Raw genomic sequence first — 21,706 nt, forward strand, 5'->3', positions numbered from 1 at the left:
AGCCACAAGCTGAATCTAACTGAATCCTGGCCAAGGGCCAAGCCTGACTGTGGGTCCTATGGTCCCTCTGTTCACCATTTGGGGGGCTTCTAACTGGGCACCAAGCACTGGGCTTGATATTGGAATGTCAAAGCCGTTTTCCCTAGCACCTCACAATTTACCAGGGGAGACTAACAACAATGCAACGTAATGGACTCTGGGGATACAATGAGCTAGTGTCAATCAGACTGTCTGCTTGGAGGTTCATTTAAAAGTGAGGGTTAATGGGATTTGGCTTTGAACTAAAGGTAGGCATTTGCTAGGCTGAGAAGCATTTAACCTGGTAGACATCACGAGAAGTTGGGGAGGTGGTCCGCATTCACCCGTGATTCTTACATTGCATAAGCATCAGAATCATCTGGAAGCTCAAGATGTCCGGAGATTCCAACTCAAAACTTCAGATGCTTAACGGCACGGTCCGTCAACCCTCCGTGTCATTCTGATGCAGCACGTTTCCGCATTCGGGAAGCGCGGGGGCTCTCAGCAGAAGAGTCTGCTTGGGTTGATGAGGGTCTGCTGGCCGTGCTGCAGCTGGGAATGCTTTTCCTGAAAACGGCACACACAAAAAGTCCGCCAACAAACATAACCAACATCTCTTAATTTTTATTGCTGTTTTATAACGTTTAATATTTTTCTAAAAGAATCAGTTTACATGTAGTAGTTACAAGTAAATAGCTATAGATAATATAGCCATTAGAAAAAGAGAACTAAATATGAAAACAAAAGCAGTTAAGCAGCAATAAAATACCTACATAAAACTAGCAGTGCAACAGACAAGCAGAAAGCAGCTTTACACTGAAAGAAAGTTATTTAAATATAGAAACAGCACCTTACAAAGAAGGAATTGAGAAATGTAAACTTGGTAGGTAGATTCAAGTATAAAAGTTACACCCTCAACTCTTGTACCAGAATGAAAGGGCTTCACAAACCCTGGACCGTGTAGGGCACACACTCCTCAGTGCCAGCGCAGAGCTGCATTTCCTTAACACGATCACCAGCAATGATTTTTTTCTTTTACTAAGTTACACAATGATAGGCTCAAGATGGGCATTGCTGCGCCACTGCCCCAACACCCAGGTCTAGCTCAGCAGCTTCACTATCATCAGTTGCTCTGTAAGAAACAGGGTCATCATCCCACCAGGAACAACCATTGCATTATTTTTACATAACACACGGCCAGGTTAAGTGCGTACTGACTACAAAAGGAATCTGTTCTGAGTTGTCTATTGCTAAGTACGGTCACAGAGACATAATATTCTCATTTACAGGGTTGCTTCCTGACACCTCTCAAGAACCGTCAATTCTCTGAGGTTTATGTGGTCATATCATGAACAGAATTTTTTAAAAAGGTTAGCAAAGTGAAGAACACCCGGGGACAATGAAAATTAGTTTATGTTCCAATCTAAATGGAGACCTGTCCAGAGAAAATGTTTTGGGGAAAGTCTTAAGCCTGGTAAATTTAAATGTGTTACCCGGTGCAGATTTATACACCACGTGTCCCGACAAGGGCGTATTCTCATTGGCTCCAACAGGAAACCCAGCATTAGTTCAAGGTGATCATCACCATGCAATTGTTGATGCCTGAACACTCTTATCTGTTTAACTCTAGAGAATATTGTAAAAAGGGGAAAAATATCACCTTATAAACTTCAAAAGTTTAGTGTTAATTAAATTTTTATATAGTAACAAATTTACTTAATCTGGCTACCTACCTCAAGTTTCAAAAGATCTTGTGGGGATAATAAAGACTAATATTATTCTGTTGTTAATATAAAGCTACTTTGCATAGACTCCTAGAGTCTCTTAAATTAATATTTTTATTCTTTCATACGTTTTATTGGGTCCAAAAATAAAAATAAAATAAAACCCTATATCAAGATTCCAAATCTAAGATAGAAATTTTAAAAAAGAGAAGGGAATAAAGGAAGGAAGGAGGGAAGGGAAGCAGGAAGGGAGGGAGGGAGGGAGAAAGCCACTTATTTATTCTGAAGAGACAGGAAGGAAGGAAGTACCAATTAATCCATGCATACAAAGACCTAGTCTGGCTACTTACTGACACCCTAAAGTAATATGGTTCAACAAAGGAATACCGCCTAACAGCTTCCAGGACTGTAGTCATACTGGAGAACAATAAACTCCTACATTCCCCGTTCTCCTTTTTCTGAAGTACTCTGAAAAATAACTCTGGTTTGAATATTCTTGGATACCGAATATAATGTGTTCATTTTCCTCTTACCCTTCCAAACTGAAGAAAAAAAAAAAAGAAGAAATAATCACCTATTGCCCTATTATCAATTTCTATATTAACTCTTCAGAATTCTACAAAAAGGCCCTACCCAGATTCCAATTTCCCATGCAATTACTTTCCATCATCTGGATTTACTCAATAAACAGCAATTGTTAGAAGGCATCCATACCTGATACTCTAGCAGAGGTGTCCAACCCGCAACCCGTGGGCTGCATGTGGCCCAGGATGGCTGTGAATGCGGCCCAACACGAAGTGGTAAGTTTACTTAAAACACTGAGATGTTTTTGTGATTACATGTCACAATGTATTAAATCTGTGGCCCAAGACAACTCTTCTTTTCCAGTGTGGCCCAGAGACGCCAAAAGGTTGGACACCTCTTCTGAGTCTACAGTTCACATTTAAATTAAAAAAAAAAAAAGAAAAGAAAAACAAAAAACGAAAACACAGGGGCTTGTAGTGAAGGGTAGTGTACTTGGTCGATTACTTGTCCACACAGTTATCTGAGAAGCAGCTATCAGGCTGCCGAAGTTGATCTGAGTCCTCATGCCCAGAGAGGGTTAGTACAGTCCATTACCGCAGTGTGTGCCATTCACAGTGATTTTGGTCTTGACATTCGGTCATGTGTACATATTCACCCACATTATCACTAGGCTGTGAAGTAAGTGCAGGGCAAATTGTAGGGAAAAAAGTACAAACATTCAAGTCGTCATACCCTGAAAAACATGTTTTGCTGTAGTTGTAAACTTTTTGCACTAAATCCCATCTCAGGGACAAAATAAATAATACCATAGGATTCACAACTGAAGCTGTCTTCCTGAGGAAGCCTAAGGAAGCAGTAGCTTTTTTAAACTGCAGAAAGGAAGCTTCTCTCACCACAGGTCTACCCAGGGCGAGTGGAGATACCGTCAAGAATGCTCACCCTAGATAAGTGCTAGGTAGGCCCTACCTTTAGGAAAACCACAAGGCTCCAGTAGCCTGTTCAGATCTACTTCCAGCGATAACATAATTCTTGAAGCAAAATCACAAGTCAGTCGGTGCTTTCACTGTGACACCAGGCACGGAGTCTGGATTCTAACTGGTATGAAACGCACAATCAGTAACAATTACGCTGAGGAAAATGATGGTGATGGGAAGTTAACATTAGAACCGGTGGAGGAAAGAGAGGAAGGAGGCGTGCTGGTGTGCGTTCTGCTTTCCGCTCCAGCGTTAGGGCAAGGCTGGTGACAGGGAAACTCGGGTGGCTGGACGCCACCCCATCTGGCAAAGTGTCAGGTTAGTCAGCCCCGCTGCTGGGTATTTCGAGTCTCCTCTGCGCGGAGCTGGTGTTTTGCAACTGTTTGCTTTCTCTTCTCCTGAGGATGTGGTCTCCGAGGCTGCCAGGTGTCTTGAAGAATGTCTCACAATGTGTGTGTCGGATGCTCTTGGGGGTCACTGGAGCTGGTGACTACAAGAGGAAAAAAAAAAAAGTAAATAAAAACAGAAGCAAAGTCAAATAGTTCTCAGTCTCTGAACTGAAACCCAGACCTGTGTCGTTCTGATTCCTAGGCAGGTGTTCCCTCCTCTTTGCTTTTCTATCACATTCATCCAATTAATCTCCTCCTCAACACTTATCACAATTGGAAATTCACTTATTTGTGTACAGACAGGCAGCCTGCAAAGAGTTCATAAGTGTGGCACCAGGAGCCAGGTCTGGGCTCTGCCACGACGAGCTGTGTGACCTGGGGCACAGGACTTAATCCCTCAGTTTATGTCCCTCAGTTTCTTCGTCCACACAACAGGGGTGGTAAGTACCGACTTCAGAGGGTTGTAAAAATTGAATAATATAATATTTATAAAGCATTTCAGAGCATCTACGCAAATAGTATATGTGTATTGGGTCTTTTTGTTTATTAATATTTACTGTCTCCTGTTAAATTTTAAATATTTATCCCCTTAATGTGTCTAAAAGGGCAGGGACTATTGTTCTGTTTACTGTAATACCCTCACTGCCTAGATCAGTGCCTGGCACGTAACTGGTGATCACAGAACATGTTATGTTATAATCACCTTGTTTAAAAACTAACATGTTTATTGACTGAAGTACAAATGGAATTTGGGGGGGAATACAATAGTGATTAATTTATATTGATCACATATATTTACATACAATGTTTGCATATACTTCATGAGTGTGTGTATATACAAGGGGGGGACCCAAAAAACTCAGAATTTATTTATAAAGAATTGTGCATTTATTCTTACATGTTTAAACTTCAGTTCCCTTCAAAGTACTCTCCATTTGATGCAATACACCTATCAAGAGGCTTTTTTTCCACTGCTCAAAACAGTTTTTGAACTCATCGATTTTGATGCCTATTAGTGCTTCTTCTGTTTTTTGTTTCACCTCTTCCACAGCGGCAAAACATTTCCCTTTGAGGATTTTTTTCATCCGGAGAAACAAAAAAAAAGTCACTTGGGGAGAGATGGGGAGAGTGGGAGGATGGGACATGGGGGTCATGCCGTTTTTGGTCAAAAACTCTGTAACATTCAGTGTGATGTAGGCAGGTGCGCTACTAAATCACCCATCATGAGATGGGCAACACACTGAAAGAGTCTTCAAAACAACTCACTGAGGCCAAACACAGCCTCTCACAACAACGCCAGCTGCTACACTGACACAGATGGGCTCCTACAACACTCGCCTAGTGAGGGAAGCCTGTACGACAAGGGGCTCGCCCTCCAGAAGATAGTTTGTTTTTCCCCCCTCGTATATGTGCATGTATATATACATTTATCCACTGCCTCCTAAACACTGCGTTTTAAGAAATGACAGATGCTAAAAATCTTTGTGTCAGAATCAAGGCTTTTAATTTCCCTTGTTGAACCTAATGAAATGAAATCTTGGAGAATCTGAATATTCAGCATTCATCAAAAACTTACCTGAACTAAGTCTAAAATAAATCCCTCTAAGTTTAAAAAACTAAAAAATATTTTTGTCTTTAAAGCATGGATCTCCTGCCTTCAGCCTTTGTGCTTTATAGACCAAGCAGACAACTCAGGGTCTATAACGGAAGCTGGCAGAACCTGACCTGGAGCCTCTGCCCCGCGGTCAGGTGACCGAAACCAACGCTAATTAAGTGCAGGCACTCCTGTCACAGTGTGACGAGCCTCCTTACAACAAAGTGAAGTGAAACCTCAGGACTCACCTGCTGCCACTTTACCACAGAGCCTGGGTGTCCCTCGGGAACCGGGGATTCGGGCTGGAGGGCGTTGTGCGATCTGGGCATCACTGGACTCTGGGTAAGTGAGTGAGGACCCTGAAGCTGAGGGTCTGCAGAAAGGAGTGTCGAGGAGTTTGGATTAACCATGGCGGCAGGGCCGATGAGAAGATGAGGTGTTGATCCGAGGCCTGGCAAGCCGAAATTCACAGGTCCAGGGTGTGGGAGAGTGCCAGGAGCTGAGGAAACTGGCCTAGCTATCGTAGGAGAGTAGAGAAGAGGAAATGGGCCCAGTGGCGAAGGCGGTAAGACCATGCAAGGGACACTGAGGGGTGGCTGTGGGCCTGAAGGTGGTCCCGCGGCATGAGGGGTCTGACTGCCTGGTAAGAGCACACCCAGACCATTTAATCCTGCAACGGAAGGAGAGCAGGCGAAAGTCAGCACCACATGGAGATGGCATTCAAGCTCACACTCCCCAGGGCCCTGGCAGAGAGCTGCCCACAGCCATGCAACCCCACCTGAGCAGGTGGGCCCCCCTTCCCTGCTCTCCCAGTCACACACCGCTTCTCCCCAGCAGCGGCTCCGACTGAAACCTCACATATTCCCGTGTGGGACTTTGGAGGATGCCTGTGTCTCCTGGGAGGGTTTTTAAAGGTGAGCTCAACTGCATCCAAATTGAGGAGGAAAGCTAACTTGAATGGGAAAAAATGTATCTTTACTTCTACAAACTTCTAGCCAAAATTTGTATTTCCCTCAGGTGAGATCACAGGCAACAAGTCACAACAGTTTTTTTAAGAGCCCCTTGATCTTGTCACTAGGACAAAGCACAGATGTGCTCACAGAACATGACAGCTATGGCAGAATGCTGAATAGACTGTTGGCTCATCACAACTTTGGAATTATGAGAGTACTGGATTCTCTGTCGCAGCTTGTGTTAGTGTAATTGAACAAATACTTTTCTAGCTGTATTTCAATATGATTGGCTTGCTTCGCAATCCCTGTGTTCCGTGCACTTGGAAACACACTGAGGGAACCCGTGGGCTACACCGCGGCCGCCCAGAGAAGGCTGCGGTCCCTGTCATTCATTCGGCAGGGCTCCGTCTGTTCTCTCGTTCAGAGTATCTGTGACACTGAGAATCATGCTTAGATTAACTCTCAAAAAAAGAAAACTGCTAAAGGAATACAGAGTATTTTCTAGATGAGTGAATGATAACCAATAACCTACCTCTTTGCATCAAGAGCCGCTGCAGCACACTGTGTGTATCTTAAAAATTAGGTTTCTATTATATCTCAACTTTACTTCAAAATAATAACAGCATTTATCGAGTCTTACCAAGTGCCAGGCACTAGTATTCTAAGTGCTTTAGATGTACTCTTATTACATTTAATTTAGTTTTCACACCCCCAGCCCCATGAAGAGGGTTGTTGTTATTGCCAGTTTACCGATGAGAATGGCTGAGCCAACGCCTTCAGCTCACACAGAGAAAAAGCGGTTTCAGCGCCCACCCCTCCCTCCAGCCCGGGACGCTGACATCAGCGCAGCAGGTGCACAGTGGCCACCTTGGTCACATCGTCAGTCTGCACCAATGCCAGGCTCGGCCGAATTATGGAAACAGAAGCATCTTTTGAATTTGTTGTATCTTTATAGCAAATAAAGTTTAGTGCGATTTTTAAAGAAATATCACCCGCCTTAATTATTTTCCCATTATTCGTGAAGTTGGGAACATGAAGGCATCCTCTCCCTTCATTCCATCGAAGAGGAAACAAGGGCTGAGAGTAAAGTGACTCGGGCTGCAGACAGCAGCTCAGCAAAGAACGGCATCGGTCAGGTGACGCGAACAAAGATTTAAAAAGCCAGTTTATGGTCCGACTACTTTAAGACACGATGACATCCCTTACCAGCTGGTGACTGCAGATAAAGACACTGCAGCAAAGAGGGCTCTTTGGTGCCTTCATTTTCTTTTGAGGGCTTTTCGGTCTCTGTATTTCTTGAAAGATTTCCCCACTCAGAAGAAACGAAGCTGTTTGCTGTAGCCTTTCCCCAAACTTCCTCTGCAACAGGGAGTTGGCTGTTCAGGTGCATGTCTTCGAGGGGCACGGGCTCCCTGTTGTCCAGCGTCTTGGGAGAGGCAACGTCTGTGGAATCTGGGGGTTTCTAAGCACAGCCAAACCAGGAACAGAAAAGCAAGTCAAAATCCCAGTAGTGGATCTTAGTAACAGCTTTATCAATACAGCTAACGCATAAACAGAAAGGTCAAACATAGCTGTGAACCACAGTGATTTGTGTCTGTCAGTCGTCGCAGTCACATTTATAGGAATGCTCTGAAAATCAATGTCATGTCTCAAGCATAGAAATGGCAGAGATTTAATGATGCAAAACTGGGCACAGTGTTCAGACTGTGAAATAAATTTCTGAGCTGCTAACCCAGAAAGGGTGTTGATACCAGTCTTTTAGTGGCCTGTTAAGAACTGTGGAGAAGCCCAAAGCTATCTTGGTTATCTAAAGCAGGCGTCCCCAACCCCTGGGCCACAATCTGGTACTGGTCTGTGGCCTGTTAGGAATCCAGACGCACAGCAGGAGGTGAGCGGCAGGTGAGCCAGCCAAGCTTCATCTGTATTTACAACCCCCCCCTTTCACTCACATTACCTCCTGAGCTCCACCTCCTGTCAGATCAGGGGCATTAGATTCTCAAAGGAGCATGAACCCTACTATGAACTGTGCATGCGAGGGGTCGAGGGTGCTCACTCCTTACGAGAATCTAATGCCTGGTGATCTGAGGTGGAGCTGAGGCAGTGATGCTAGTGCTGGGGAGCAGCTGCAAATACAGATTATCATTAGCAGAGAGGTGTGACTGCACAGAGACCATGATAAATCAGTTGTTTGCGGACTCAATATCAAAACCTTATCAATTAGTGGCAAGTGACAACTAAGATGCATCTAGTGGTAGGCTATAAAGTCATCCTCCCCATACCCCGGGTCTGTAGAAAAATTGCCTTCCACAAAACCAGTCACTGTGCCCAGTCCCTGGTGCCAAAAAGGTTGGGGACCGCTGATCTAAGGCATCTACCAGTCAGCCTTTCACTTCTGTTCTGCAACCCAAGCTGCATACAAACTTAGGAAAGCTCACTTGGCAAGAGAAAGGAATAGAGGGAAAAGGGTCTCAATGAATGAACTGACTTCCACGAAGGGTGCCTCGCGGACCCGCTGTAAACCGCTGCGATGACAGCGCTTCCGCCTTCAGAGAGTTTCACTGGCCACGTCTCATTCACCTCTGAGTGGCTACTGTGTGGGGGATGTGGACAGCTCATATTTTTGTTCTTTTCATTTTGTGCCCAAGGAAGCAGGATCTCTGAGCAGAGATGATAACTGACTAAGCACAGACTCTGAAAGTCAAATAGCATCCACGCTCCTGACTGTGGAACTCAGATGCACTCTGGATCATTTCAGTGATCTCAATGTATTTATAACAAAAGTACATCAAAACGACTGGGAGGAAATATACAAATGTGTTAAGAGTGATTGCTTCTATGTGGTGGCATTATGGTAGGGTTTTGTTTTCTTTAAAGTTTTGATCATTTTAAACAAAATATGACTTTTATAAAAATCACTTTTCTTACAGTACTACTTTATGGCAAGATTTTTTTGAAAAACTAGTTCAGGGCTCAATTTTACAAGTGATACATGAAATACCTTATTTCCAGACTCAACAGCTTATTAATATGTGTTTCTTTACTAGCAGGAAGCTCTTGGTTGACGGGAGGACACTAAACATGTCCACCCGAACTCCCTTACCTTGGGCATGACAAGAGAGAGAGGGCCGACTTCGTCGTCCGTACTCGGTCTTTTAGTGGCCGGCTCCCCCTCCTCCTGGGGCTGCCTGTCCTCACCGAAGCGCTTCTGTGCTGTGGGTGTACACGACAGCTCGGCTGCTGCTGAGACGTCTGAGCCACTGCTGCCCCTCTCCAACCCTGTCGCTGGAGAGGGCCCCCCCTGCAGGCCTCCATACAGCATGAACAGAGAGGCTGAGGGCACGTACAGCAAGGGCTGGCCCGCCAGCAGGGCTGGCTTCAGGCCCTCCACGTCTGAGGCCGCAGAAGCCGGTGAGACACCCACTTGTCCATTCAGACCATTGTGTATGGAGAAGGCCTGCAAGTCTGTTTGAGGCACAGAAAATACCTGGTGGGCTAAAGGATTAACACAGTATTCTGGGTCCACAGAGTGGACAGGGAATGCAGCAGGGGGGTCCAGGCTGCTTGAGGGAGGCATCACTTTCTTACTGTCAAAGGCTTTTCTCCTGTTAAAAAAGGAACACAGATAGACCACCGAGTTACCATAAAGTGTCCTCCCTGAACACACATTAGCTAACCTAACTGCAGAGGCAGATGACTAGGTGCAACCGGGATGGACAGTTAGGAATGGGGGAGCTGACATGAGAGTCGCTCTGGGAGGATCTCAGGTTTGAGCTAATACTGCTCCTCATCTGCCTCTTCCACAACTAACAGGTATCAGTTACTCAGCACGTACCCCTTCTCAGGCACATAGATTCTATAATAATTAGAATAACATTATCATAATTTACATGGTTATTATAATATTGATAGCCACTCTCATTCCCCCCAGTTTACTAGGGAGCAAAACTGAAGTTCAAAGGCTAAGCAACCTGCTGAAGGTCACCCACCCACTGGGCCTCACGGTGAGAGATCCTAGGTGCCTGAGAGACGGGACCAGACTGATCTAAAGGGCACGTTTGTGTGTCTCACACCCACTGTGAGATGAACGAAGTGGCAGTGAGTGAGGAGACAGACTTATCTACACAATTACTATTTTCCGTCATTCTTGTCCCATTCCGCTCAGTATTACTATAGAACTTTTAGTCAACACATTCAAAATTAAGGTCCATAAGCATGAGAGATTATAAACAATGTCTGGCCTTTTATACAAAAGAGATTCCAAATAATTAAAAAAGTGTTTATGTGTTCAGTAGTTTTGGAAACAGAAGCGAAAACCCTTTTACGATCCTTTAGGAACCAGTCAACAGAGGCAGGGGTTCCTCGCACCCTTTCGAATGCAATTGCTGAGGCCTGTGCTGCCCACAATGTCACTGTGCTCTGTGCTGCTGGGAGTAAAACGGAGCACACTGGGCTGCAGCGAGGAGCAAACCTCTCCAACCACAGTCCCCTCTGAATGAGTGGTCACAATTATCCCACTCTGGGAAACTCAGTGTGTCCACACTGAGTACATCACCCACCATCCTACCTCCAGCCATCCACCTTCAACCTCTCCATCTCCAGCATTATCATCACCACCAGAGACCCAGGGGTTCTTCAGATGCCTCTCCCACCTGTGGTAGGTCTTGCTGACTCACTGTCTTACACTAATTTCCATCTCCGGCCAACCTGGCTCCGGCTTGCACCGCAGACCAGAATGACTGCAAATGCTCTACTGTCCCCTTTGGGTGAATCATTGTCGCTAATCAGCTTGCTGTCCCCCTCCTTCCTGACCCTGGCTCAGAACTGTTCCTTCCCACACCTGTCATTAAAAACGTCTTTTTCCTTCTTTAGCATTTCCTCTGCTTCCTCTGATAATGGGATTTCTGTAAAACGGGGATCATAGTACCAACCTCAAAAGACTGTTTTATGATTAGATGAGTTCATACGCATAGAACTTTTGGAACACTACCTGGTAGTGCAGGTCACAGTGATGACGAAGCGACTCCTGGGACTGTGATGCGTTATTTTCCAGTGTCGCATCAGGAGTGATTTGTCTTTTTTCAGTGTATTTGCTTTTTTACAGTTTCTTCCCTATAAGATTTTATAGCTTTGAGGACACACTTTTCTGTGCTTTTGTGGCCCTGATGCTACATTGCACCACAGTGTTTTGCACAAAGGAAAGACTTATAAAATTTGTAATAAACAAATGGCTGACTTAGGAGTAAGACTGCTAAAATTTACCTCTTACTGGGTGGCATTTCAATTTAGTCCAACACTCGGAAATAGAAAAGAATACACCCAGGGTTTTTAAAAGACTACTTACTGTGAACTGTCTTCTATTTTCTGTCGGTAAATAGCTGCCAGACTTCCAATTTCTAGGGAGAAGCTGCCTGATCCTATGGAGGAAAATGAAGGTCTAACAAATACAGCAAGAGACTCACACATAACAATTACATACAGCAGGGCTCATTATTCGTAGCTCAGGGATTATAAGACTATCTCAAATCCATGCCGGTTTGGATTCAAAGAGAAATTTTTAGAAGCTGGCTGTTAATAGTAAATTCAGGTCTCATCATGAATTAGTGACAGAAAAACATAACAAGCGTTGCTTTGTAAGTTGGATGAGTTTTTGAGATGCGTCAAGTAGGTGAACCGTGGCAAGCTAACTGATCACTGAGGCTGACGGGGATCAATTTCAGGGAATGGAGCCATGTTTATAGCCTGGAAGTCACCGACTCTTCCACCCCCAATAATTGTTTCACTTCAGGGAAGTGGAAAAACAGGCAGGGCCTAGAGAGAGAGAGTCAGCTCAATTTAAAGTGCCAGTGCACCGGGGAGGCTGCAATCCCCTGGGACTGGCGGTTCCGTGAACGGGCAAAGGCAATACCTTGATCTTCTCTGGAAGGGCTGCTGGGTTCTGAGCTCACTCTCCTGCGGATCCTCTCAGAAGCCTGCACAGTGTTAAAAGAACTATGTCGAGCCAGCTTCTGTTTTGCACAGACTTGAACCTGGCTATATGTTTCTCTCTTCATTTCTGGTAAGACAGATGCGGAAACATCCACGAGTTCGTCATCTAAATAAATGAGAGATTTGGTAGTGGTGTTATACAGGATACTTATTCAGGATTTTACCCTTTTTAAGATACGGCTTTGAGAGCCTATAATTGTAATGGAACTACCCTATAAATTAAAAACTAATACACGCAAAGGAATTTTATGAGCCTTGTCTCAAACCCCAATTTCTTTCGATGTAGAATTTTAAGTTAGTGGATGATTATAAAGCGAGACTGAATCTATATACTAAAATTATCTAAACTGCCACAAAAGTAGAGCAAGAAGTTCTTCACCCCAAATTAAAATGGACCTGACATTTCCGATACTCTCTCTGGGCAGAGAGTAGCAAAGAAAAACCCAGCTATACTGAGCCCAAGATGTGAATTTTGAGATTTTAACATTAGTTGCAATCAGCTTCTCAAGCCCTATCTCTAGGGCAATGAATATAAAATTTCTATTTTCTATTGCTTTATTATTTCTTTCTTATGCAGTAGGAGGCTCTGTTACTAAGTGACCGAAGGAATAAGGTCAGCAGAAACCTCGTGGTTGAAAATGCTGCAGAACAGTAAGGGTAATAAAAGGCTGGGCCTTAGAGGCCCATTTCATGCTTGAAGGAGCCTGTATGAAGCCAGGACAGAATTTCTGCAGAGAACCAGGCCAGTATTTCTACACAGAAATAGCCCCTGTTGCTCAGACAGTTATTCCTACCCTGTTCATCTGTGCTATTTTTTTTAAGCTCAAAGCATGCATATTTTAATGACTGATTAAGTGAACTGAAAGGTCCAGCTACACTTACACTCTCTAAAACACACAAAAATTGAAAAATAAAATCACCTTTATGGTTTTCTAGTGCTTATAACAAAAACCCAATAAATGTTCTTTTTAGAAAACCAGAAATTGCAGAATCGAAAAGGAGAAAATGGGTCAAGACAGTATTAGGGCTCATAGTTCCCCTCCTTCCTGAAATAAAACACTGGACAAAATATGTAAAATAATGGCTCTCAAGACATTGAACATCAGGACGGGAAAGACAATGATCCCTCAGAGACAGGAACCAAGTGAGATGAGCTCTGTGATTGCCTCAGTTTCCTGCCTGGAGAATGTTTCCAGGCAGGGGTGCAGTGAGGGGGACCTAGAGAGAGCATGGAAGTCTCCTCAAGTTGAGAATGGAGCTGAGAGGCCAGGAGAGCCAAGGCAGCTAGAGTTTGTTTGGCAAACTACTGGAGAGGAGAGCCACAGAGAAAGAGGGTGCTGAAGATGGCAGCAGGTGCCCCTCCAGGGTTCAGTGGAGTACTCACAAAGGTCAGAAAACGCCCCAAGGCCCGGGGGGGAAGGAACCCCTCCACAGGAGCCGCGGGACTAGTCTGCAGCTCAAACAGGGCTGGGAATTGCTTGTTGCCAATAGCCAAAGTGGAAAATCTCATAATTCATGGATCGCTGGTTGGAATATTAAAAAGTGTGTTGTTTCAATGGTGGGGACAATGTCCTTATCACTAAATGCTGTTGGGATCCTGCCTACCAAAGCTTAAAAGCAAGACCTGGAAGGATCACCGTTTAAGTAGCTTCACTGTTTCCCAGAACAAAGCTAACGGACATTTTTAAAAACACAGAACTATGTAGCACTTAACAATGTATTTAATTCTCAGTGTCTGGCATGTAATTAAAAATTACCAGGTATACAAAGAAGCCAGGAAATATAACCCACAGTGATGATAAGAAATCAATTAAAAGAAAAGAAATCAATGAAATGAAAAGTGACACAGATGATAGAATTAGTAAACAAGCACGTTAAAAGTTACTATTATTGTATGCCAGAAATTCAAGAAGGTGGAGGAAAGACTAAACACGTTAAGTAAAGACTGTACATTGAAAATATGAAGACCTGAGCCAAACTGCAAGTGATGAAAATGACACTGTTGGAGATGAAAATAACAGCGAGTGGGATTAATGGAAGATTACATGTTGCAGAAAAAACAGTGAACTTGAAGACACGGCAAAAGAAACCATCCCAAATGAAAAAGAGAGAAAAGAGAGGGAAATAAATGAACAAAATGTCAGTGAACGGTGGGACAACTTTAAGCAGCCAAATAGAAGCATAACTGGGGACTCCGAAGGGCAGGAGAGGGGACCAAATATACTCAAAGGAATTGTGGGACACCGATAATGAGGGCAATTTACAGTACTAAATAGCCTTTAGAAAAGAAACAAGGCCTCTAATTAATGACCTCCACTTCTACCTTAAGAAACCAGAAAAAGAGCAAATGGAACTCAAAGTAGAAGAAAGGAACTACAATAATAAAGAGAGAACCTGAATATCCCTGCAGCTATTAAAGAAACTGAATCTACTGTTAAAAACCTCACATAGGGGACTGCTGGTCCACATCTACCATGTAAAGACATGTTCATGAATATTCATCGCAGCTTTATTTGTAATAGCCAAAAACTGGAAATGATCCCAATGTTCATCAACAAGGAAATGAGTAAAGAATGCTGTATCTATACAGGAATACTCCTCAGCAATAAAAGGAATAAACTATTGGTACTCGCCTACAACATGATTAATCTCAAAACAGTTACGCTGAGAGAAAGAAGCATGATAAGGAGTGCAGTCCATTCCTGTTACTTGTCTTGCTCTTCGAAGTCAGCATGAGCCATGAATTAGCAAACACCGAGCCACCGGTCCTAGAGGACATACAGGGTCAGCTTCCTGTGAGCTACAGCATTTTTGTCAACTGATCCACAACCCTGTTTTATGGGCTTCTGTTTCGAGACACCTTATTTAATACATATCGTTGATCCGTCAGCCCTGAACCCATAGCCAACAGCACTAGAAGTCATGTGCACACGAAGCTCCTCTAACATACCTACGCTCTTTTTCTGTAAGGTCCATCACATAGAGACACTAGACGATGCTTCATCCACTACAACACTTGGGAACCACTTTAAACAGTGAAACCACCAACCGAGAGCACACAAATGTGAAAGCACGGCATTAAAAAGACCACTAAAAGGACACTTGTTTATGGCAGGAGAGCTGCAACAAGGGCATTGCCTTGTTTGACCGCAGCTGGAAATGCGTTTGGCAACTCAATTTTCTCACCACTATTTCCATGTCTGCGAACAAGTGAGAAAACGCGAGTATTAACTTTGGAGTACAAACAGATTTTAGTAGGTAAATTTGCAAATACGGAATCTGTGAATAATGAACATCAACTATATGTGACTCACGGATAAAAATTTTTAGGAAATATCAATAGATCTAGAGAGAAAGAGCAGACCAACGGTGCCCCCCTGGGGACGGGGCTGGGGGCAGGAGGGACGGAATTATGAAAGGGCAGGGGGTGACTCTGGAGGGTGATGGGTTCATCATCTCGACTGCGGTGGTTGTTGCACAGGTGCATACGATGCAAAAACTTATCAAATTTTCTCTTCGATCACGTGCCATCTGTTGTATGTCATGAAGTTTCGATAAAGCTATTAAAGGGAAGAAAGGCCATGATGGTGGGAAGGGAGAAGAGGAAAGGGACATCTATGAAGTTTAACTGTGAGAAATTGCTACCTAATCAAGGAGCGAAGGAGAGTGAATTAAGGAATCAAAGGCGACTTGGCCTCCCAAATCTGATTGCTCAGTTGATGTTGATGGTGGTGTCAGTAGAAACTAGGGAATGCAGAAAGAGGATGACACTTCTGACGGGTGGGCAAGCTCACTTTGAGGTCACCGACTTGGTTCCAAGCCCTCTTTCCCTCCTCAGATCAGAGCTCCCCCAGCTGCTGTCTCCCTGGCTATGCAAATACACGCACTCCGTTTCTCAGCTCCAGCCCATTTCCCCAACTGTCTCATTTTCCCGCAGTGACTCCGCCACCTTCCAGTCCCTCCTCTTTTCAATCCCTCTGTCTAAAGACCTCTTGTCACTTCAGTCTATTACATCTATTATACATTTCTTGGCTTAACTTTAGAGGCCCTCCCAAAATGTTGTTCCAACTGATTACATTTCGTTTCTCATCATTCTCTACCCTGCGCCCTCCACTTAAATCAGGATGGCTGATCTCTGAAGCACAAACTAGATTTGTTCTTAGGTATCAGTTCCTTCAACTAAAAGTTCTCCATCCCTCCAAAACCTAACAGTCCAGCAGAACTTAACCCATATCCTCCCTGATTTCTTACAGAGTCACTACTGCCAGGTATAGTCCTTAATTGTTTTATAATTTGCAAATGTGTGCTAGTTATACACCTTCAATAGGAGCTCATTAACCAACTAAAGTGAGCAGGCCACTGACCTGGGCACTATAGGCATCAAAGGTGAACGAAGACCTCTTCTGCCCTCAAATGCACAGAGCAGGAACAAGAGCATAATGTCAACATCAGCAAGTACGACAGCACGATACTAAGTTGCAATAGTTCAGATGAGACACTTTCTGCTCTGGGAGATCAGGGAAAGCTTTATGGAAGAGTTGACATTTGCAACACATGTTGAAAGTTGAACAGAATATTTCACGTCAAAAAAGAGGGCTTCGGAGGGGAAAAGATTAAGAGAAGTCAAAGGCAGAGGCATAGAAAATGGGAAAATTGTCCATTTCATGTAGGCAGGGACTGTGTCACACACGTCGTTGACTCTCTCATGGCATAGGGTATCGTAATCACGCACGGTCCACATTCAGTACATACGTGCTGGGCTACGTTAGTTACACTAGATGATAAGTGGTTTCATCTAGATCCTAAGTGAATAATGTGTTACAATGAGGTAGAGAGCGATATCTTTTATAAGCCTGGGTTAAGTGGCAGGAATTTATACCACTAACATCAAAATTGGAAGGGTAATTTAAAAATAACTTAATGGCTTTTTTCCAGGCAGCCTAGTTAGATGGAAAGTGGCTGGTACAGTAGAATCCAGTCCCCAATTGCTCAGATATTACCTGTGAAATAGGTAGGAGATAATACCTTTTTTGTTCTGGTTTAGTAAAATTACGACATTTGCAGCCTTTTCAATACATTACAAAAAAGGTGTTCATTACATCCATACTATATTTAGAAGCCATTTAACCACATAGTAGTTTTGTGACATTAATTGATTTAATTTTTACATTATCTGAAATTTCAATATTTTATTCCATTAATGTAGACATAACCCAAGTTTATAAGTGTCATTTTTAATCCTTAGTTCCGAACTTCCAGGGAAAAAGAAAACCTTGTGAATAAAATAGAAAATGATAAAGAGCTGTCATCTAACAGCTACAGAAACGCCCACATTGTAAGCTCTTAGCGCCCCTCCTCCTGTGTGAGCCAGCCAGCACCCAGCATTTGTAGACTAACACTCAGTGTTCCAGGAGTGACATCGCCAGTCTAGCCTGGAATGTGACTTGGGGAACGGAAAATGAAGGAGAAGCTCAGCCTCACTCTGTAGCAGATGTACGGTTTAACACAGGAACTGGGGAGTACAAGTAGAACAGGCCCCTAGCCAAGCCAGGCCTTACCACTGCAACTGAAGTCCACGGGCCCGATCCACTTGAAGGCTGGTTTCCGGCCCCGCTCTTCTGTCACGTGCACTTTCTTGATCAGAGCCAAGCTGGTCAGGACATTGGCTATGTCATAGAGGCGTCGTACCTTTGCTTGAAGATATAAAACACAGTTACGGTTCTGCTGCCTGTGACACCATTACATTTTAGTTTATGTGACAGGTCGCTTTTCTTGGATGCCATGTAAACCGCAGGGGGAGAGCAGTGGGGTGGGATGAACTGACCAATGGCCCTGTCATGAAATCACCTGGGATTTATGTATCTGATGTACCTGCAGACACATACTAAGGTCAGTGTGTCCTTCCATTTCCACAGCTTCACACCTGTACAAGATAAGCAGGGAGTGCCATGATTGCAAAAGCCCCTGAGGGAGGGAAACAGGCTGTAATTAGAGGCTGAGTGAATGTAATTCTGATGCTTGGCATGTCAAAAGCTCGCCCCAGTTTCTCCCAGCAGGAGCTGCACCAGGCAGCTGGGCTGTGAAAATGACAGGGATTCCCCAGAGCTTCCTGCAAGGCGGCAGTCCTGAGTACATAAGGTGTTCAGGGCTCAAGGTTATGAGGTACAACTGTGCTAAAGACAGGCAGTTCCTCACCTCAAATCCTGGCCTTCGGGCCGCCCAGTGGGGGAGGGGTGGAATGCACAATCCCTGAGTCTTAAGAGGTTTTGGGAGACACATTTGAAAATGCATGCACTATAGGAGAAATTCAGAAGGGGTGGTAACATATTAAATAGGCAGAATCATGCCCACAAAGTAATTTCTATTTAAGAAATCAGTGTGCAGGTAGGAAACCCACTTGACTTCAGAGCTGAGATCAAGCAAAGGAGCTTTGATTATCGTCTAGAAACATCAAGCATTCATCCCAGATGCAATTTTCTTCTCGATCATGGTAGAGCTAGAAGTACTTAGTCATTTCTCCCACAGGGGGCCTATAATTCCAGTCAAACAAACAAAAAACTAGAGTATGCTGAGCTCATGGCTTCCCAGTGTTGAAAGGGCGACCAGCAGCCAAGGGCATGTGGCATGTGGCTCAGGACCTCTGCGTGATAGAGAGGAAGATGCACTAAGTAGGACACTCGGAAAGACACTGATTTGGCAGCCGTGTCCCACCACCCTTCCCCTTCCCTGTTCATTCCTCTGGTTCTTACCTGCAGACAACTTTCATCTCCACCCATCAGAAGGGTAAGCAGAGGGTGAGGAAAAAAGGGGAAACAAAACTCAGACATTCTGTCTTGGATGCAGCGATACTAAAGAGAAATGCACAGCACCGTACACCCTCCCTGGCCTGCCTGTGTGGGGTGGCATTCTGCTTCCTCCGTCCACGCGAACCGCAGAGGAAAACGCAGCTGACAGGCCTGCCATGGGGATTCTGGTACGTGACTGACTTACCTCTCACAGTACCAAGAACCTCTGAATGCAGGGCGGAGTGCACTTCTCCAAAATAAATAATTCTTGTACTTTCAGAGGCAGAAAACATCAACCTACAAAACCCCAGCCTTTCATTTCAGTGCTAGGTGGCTCTAGGTGAAGAGGCTTACTTTTAAATTTACTGTGGTCCGGCGTGTCTTGGCTTTCTTCTATCAGTATTTTGGCAGCCACATCAAGAGTAACAATCTTGGTTTTGGAGACGAGGAACAGCATGACAAACTTCTGGCTCATGATTCTCAGAGACTTGTCTTTTCTGTTTGCAGAGGCTACAAAGGGAACAAAACAAAGGCATCAAAAGAGATAATTTACCACAAGCAAGACTGCACTTACAGTTTGCCAGAACTCTCTAACTCTGTGAGTAGACGGAAGGACCGCTTTTGTGGCAGGGAGAACCCTTCTGGACACACGTCACAAGAGATGGCTCACAAAGAAAAGAGACGGCTTTTCTTGTTGCTCATAAACGTTCAGCAGGCATGAACTCTGAGATGAGTATGTTAAACCACTCTTCGTGCTTTATACTCCTCATACTTCATGGAACAGAATCCACGAGGTAGTTTTCCCAAAGCAGCTTTTTGCCAGGAAGGAGAAAAGGGTAGGGTGGGGACTAAGAACTGTTTTCAGAAGGTCAGCTCTCCCCTCAAAGGCAAGGACTCCACTGTAACTTCTCTGTGCCACAGTACTGCAGACCTAGTTTTATTGCACTTCACTTTACTGTGCTTCACAGAAGTGGCATTTTTCTTTTTACAAACTGAAGGCACGGACCCCCCACCAGCAAAGAGTACGGCTCGCTTTATTGTGGTGGTCTGGACACCAGCTCTGAGCTATGTCTTTATCTAGAATATACTCTGAACACGTGGTGCCCACCTCTTTCACCTCTTTTCAGAAATAGGTGAAGAAATAACCTACAACTAAACAGGAGACACCGATGAGATGTGTGTCGCCCTGGATGACAGGCAAGCCAACCCCAGCAGATGGCTGTCTCCTCTGGTTATCAGGAACTGGCTCACGGGGTGGAACTAAAAGGCATGAGGCAATAAACTGAATGAAAACCAGGGCTACCTTTCCATTCCTGTTTCTTAAATTTGCAAGTGAAATGTGAGTGACACTTGCACTTTGTCATCTTAGCAAGGGGGCGGGGTAGGGCGAGAAGGATGAAAATCAATGGGCAAAACAGGAAGAGGATAAGTGAGTCTGGAGGGGAAGAACAATGGAGACGTAAGTGAAAACAATTCTGCATCAAACGAAAGCAGGGGTTGTCTACCCTTCTAGTCAACATTTTCCACTAATTGGGTCTTCTCTAAGTAATCTACCCCACTATGTAATTTGAAAAATTGAATTCATTGTAACGATAACTTCTTTCAAAATAAATTTTCCTTAAAGGCTCACAAATAGAAATAAGCATGGGGCTGTCAACCTGAAATGGGAGCTGTGAGCGATCTACGGTCCAAACACCAAATACCAAGTGACTGGCCACTGGACAGGTTTCCAGTGAGGTTGAGTGGGCAGCCCAGTTGGGGAGCCATCTGTCTCCCTTTCTTCAGTGGAGGGAATAAGAGGACACGCCCCTCCAGGTTGTCAATCTGGCACTTCCCACCTCAGCAGTGAATCTCTTCAGAAGAGACCCTCACTGTTTCTCTATTACTCACTGGTTACAGTGAACTCACAAGAGGGATAGTCGGGCTCAGAGAAATCCAGTAACTGTTGGTCTTGGGAATCTGGGAAGCCATCTTTTTTACGTTCTCCAAATTTAAAATCCATCAGGTCTAGCTCCTTCTGCTGGAGGTATGCCATCTGCTCCTCATATTTCTGCTCCTCTCCCAGTCGCTGGAGGCTCCTCAGGGTTTTTGGCAGGCTGTGCCGTCCATGCCAGCCGTACTGATTCTTGGCCACCCGGCTGACCAGATGCAGCGACTCCAGCACATTTACAATGTCATAGATGCGTCTCCTTTCAACGCCTGTTTGGAAAGCAGAAGCCAACCATCATCACGCAGACTTTATTTGAGTATAAATTCCTTGAAAGCCTGGACATGACTGTGAACTACTTTGCACGATGCCCAGTGGAAGGCCCAGCAAGGGTGGATGTGCCACAAATTCATCCCATAAAGATGCAAGTAATGGAAATGGTTTTCTTTCCTTTCTTGGGATCCAGCCCCCAGTAAGACCTAGGATAAACATCCACCTAGAGATGGATGACGCTCCTTCGGTATTACATACAGTGGCATGTCTTTTCTTCAGACCTTTAGGCGAACCACACGAACATTTCAGCCTGTTAAAATGGGTGGACTGAGCAACACAAGTGCCAGTATGCCCGAGGGACACTTGATGAATGCTGGGTGACTGATTTTGACTTATATTCCTAATTATGCAGACTGTAAAGTGTGTCTAATAACTGACACCCTGTTTGGACAATACTATCCTTTCCTGGAGTTTGAATGATGTGGAAGAATTATCTTGTTAACTCTCTTAATGGTGCAATAAGGAAACATGATCAATATTTTGTGTCCTACTTTACAGT

At 44.3% G+C, this 21,706-nt stretch overlaps 1 protein-coding gene across 2 annotated transcripts in view; it reads right to left on the minus strand.

Annotated features, from left to right (window-relative positions):
* Positions 1-223: 223 nt before the first annotated feature.
* E2F7 (E2F transcription factor 7) overlaps positions 224-21,706 on the minus strand; it is a 39,255-nt gene continuing 17,772 nt past the window's right edge. The window contains exons 5-14 of one of the 2 annotated variants that reach the window (XR_008426525.1): positions 20,856-21,146; positions 19,302-19,457; positions 17,721-17,855; positions 12,083-12,268; positions 11,519-11,591; positions 9,278-9,779; positions 7,384-7,639; positions 5,473-5,894; positions 2,457-3,731; positions 224-585 (exon numbers count right to left, since the gene is read on the minus strand). Coding sequence is in view for 1 of the 2 variants with exons in the window: in XM_024579734.3 (XP_024435502.2) it covers positions 3,561-3,731; positions 5,473-5,894; positions 7,384-7,639; positions 9,278-9,779; positions 11,519-11,591; positions 12,083-12,268; positions 17,721-17,855; positions 19,302-19,457; positions 20,856-21,146 (2,192 nt within the window). In the remaining variant the exon portion in view is untranslated. Of the gene's footprint in view, positions 586-656; positions 3,732-5,472; positions 5,895-7,383; positions 7,640-9,277; positions 9,780-11,518; positions 11,592-12,082; positions 12,269-17,720; positions 17,856-19,301; positions 19,458-20,855; positions 21,147-21,706 lie in introns of those variants that run through there. The other variant, XM_024579734.3, reaches the window with a different exon arrangement.

This window comes from Desmodus rotundus, chromosome 3 (assembly GCF_022682495.2).
Source record: "Desmodus rotundus isolate HL8 chromosome 3, HLdesRot8A.1, whole genome shotgun sequence".
Lineage (NCBI taxonomy): Eukaryota > Metazoa > Chordata > Mammalia > Chiroptera > Phyllostomidae > Desmodus > Desmodus rotundus.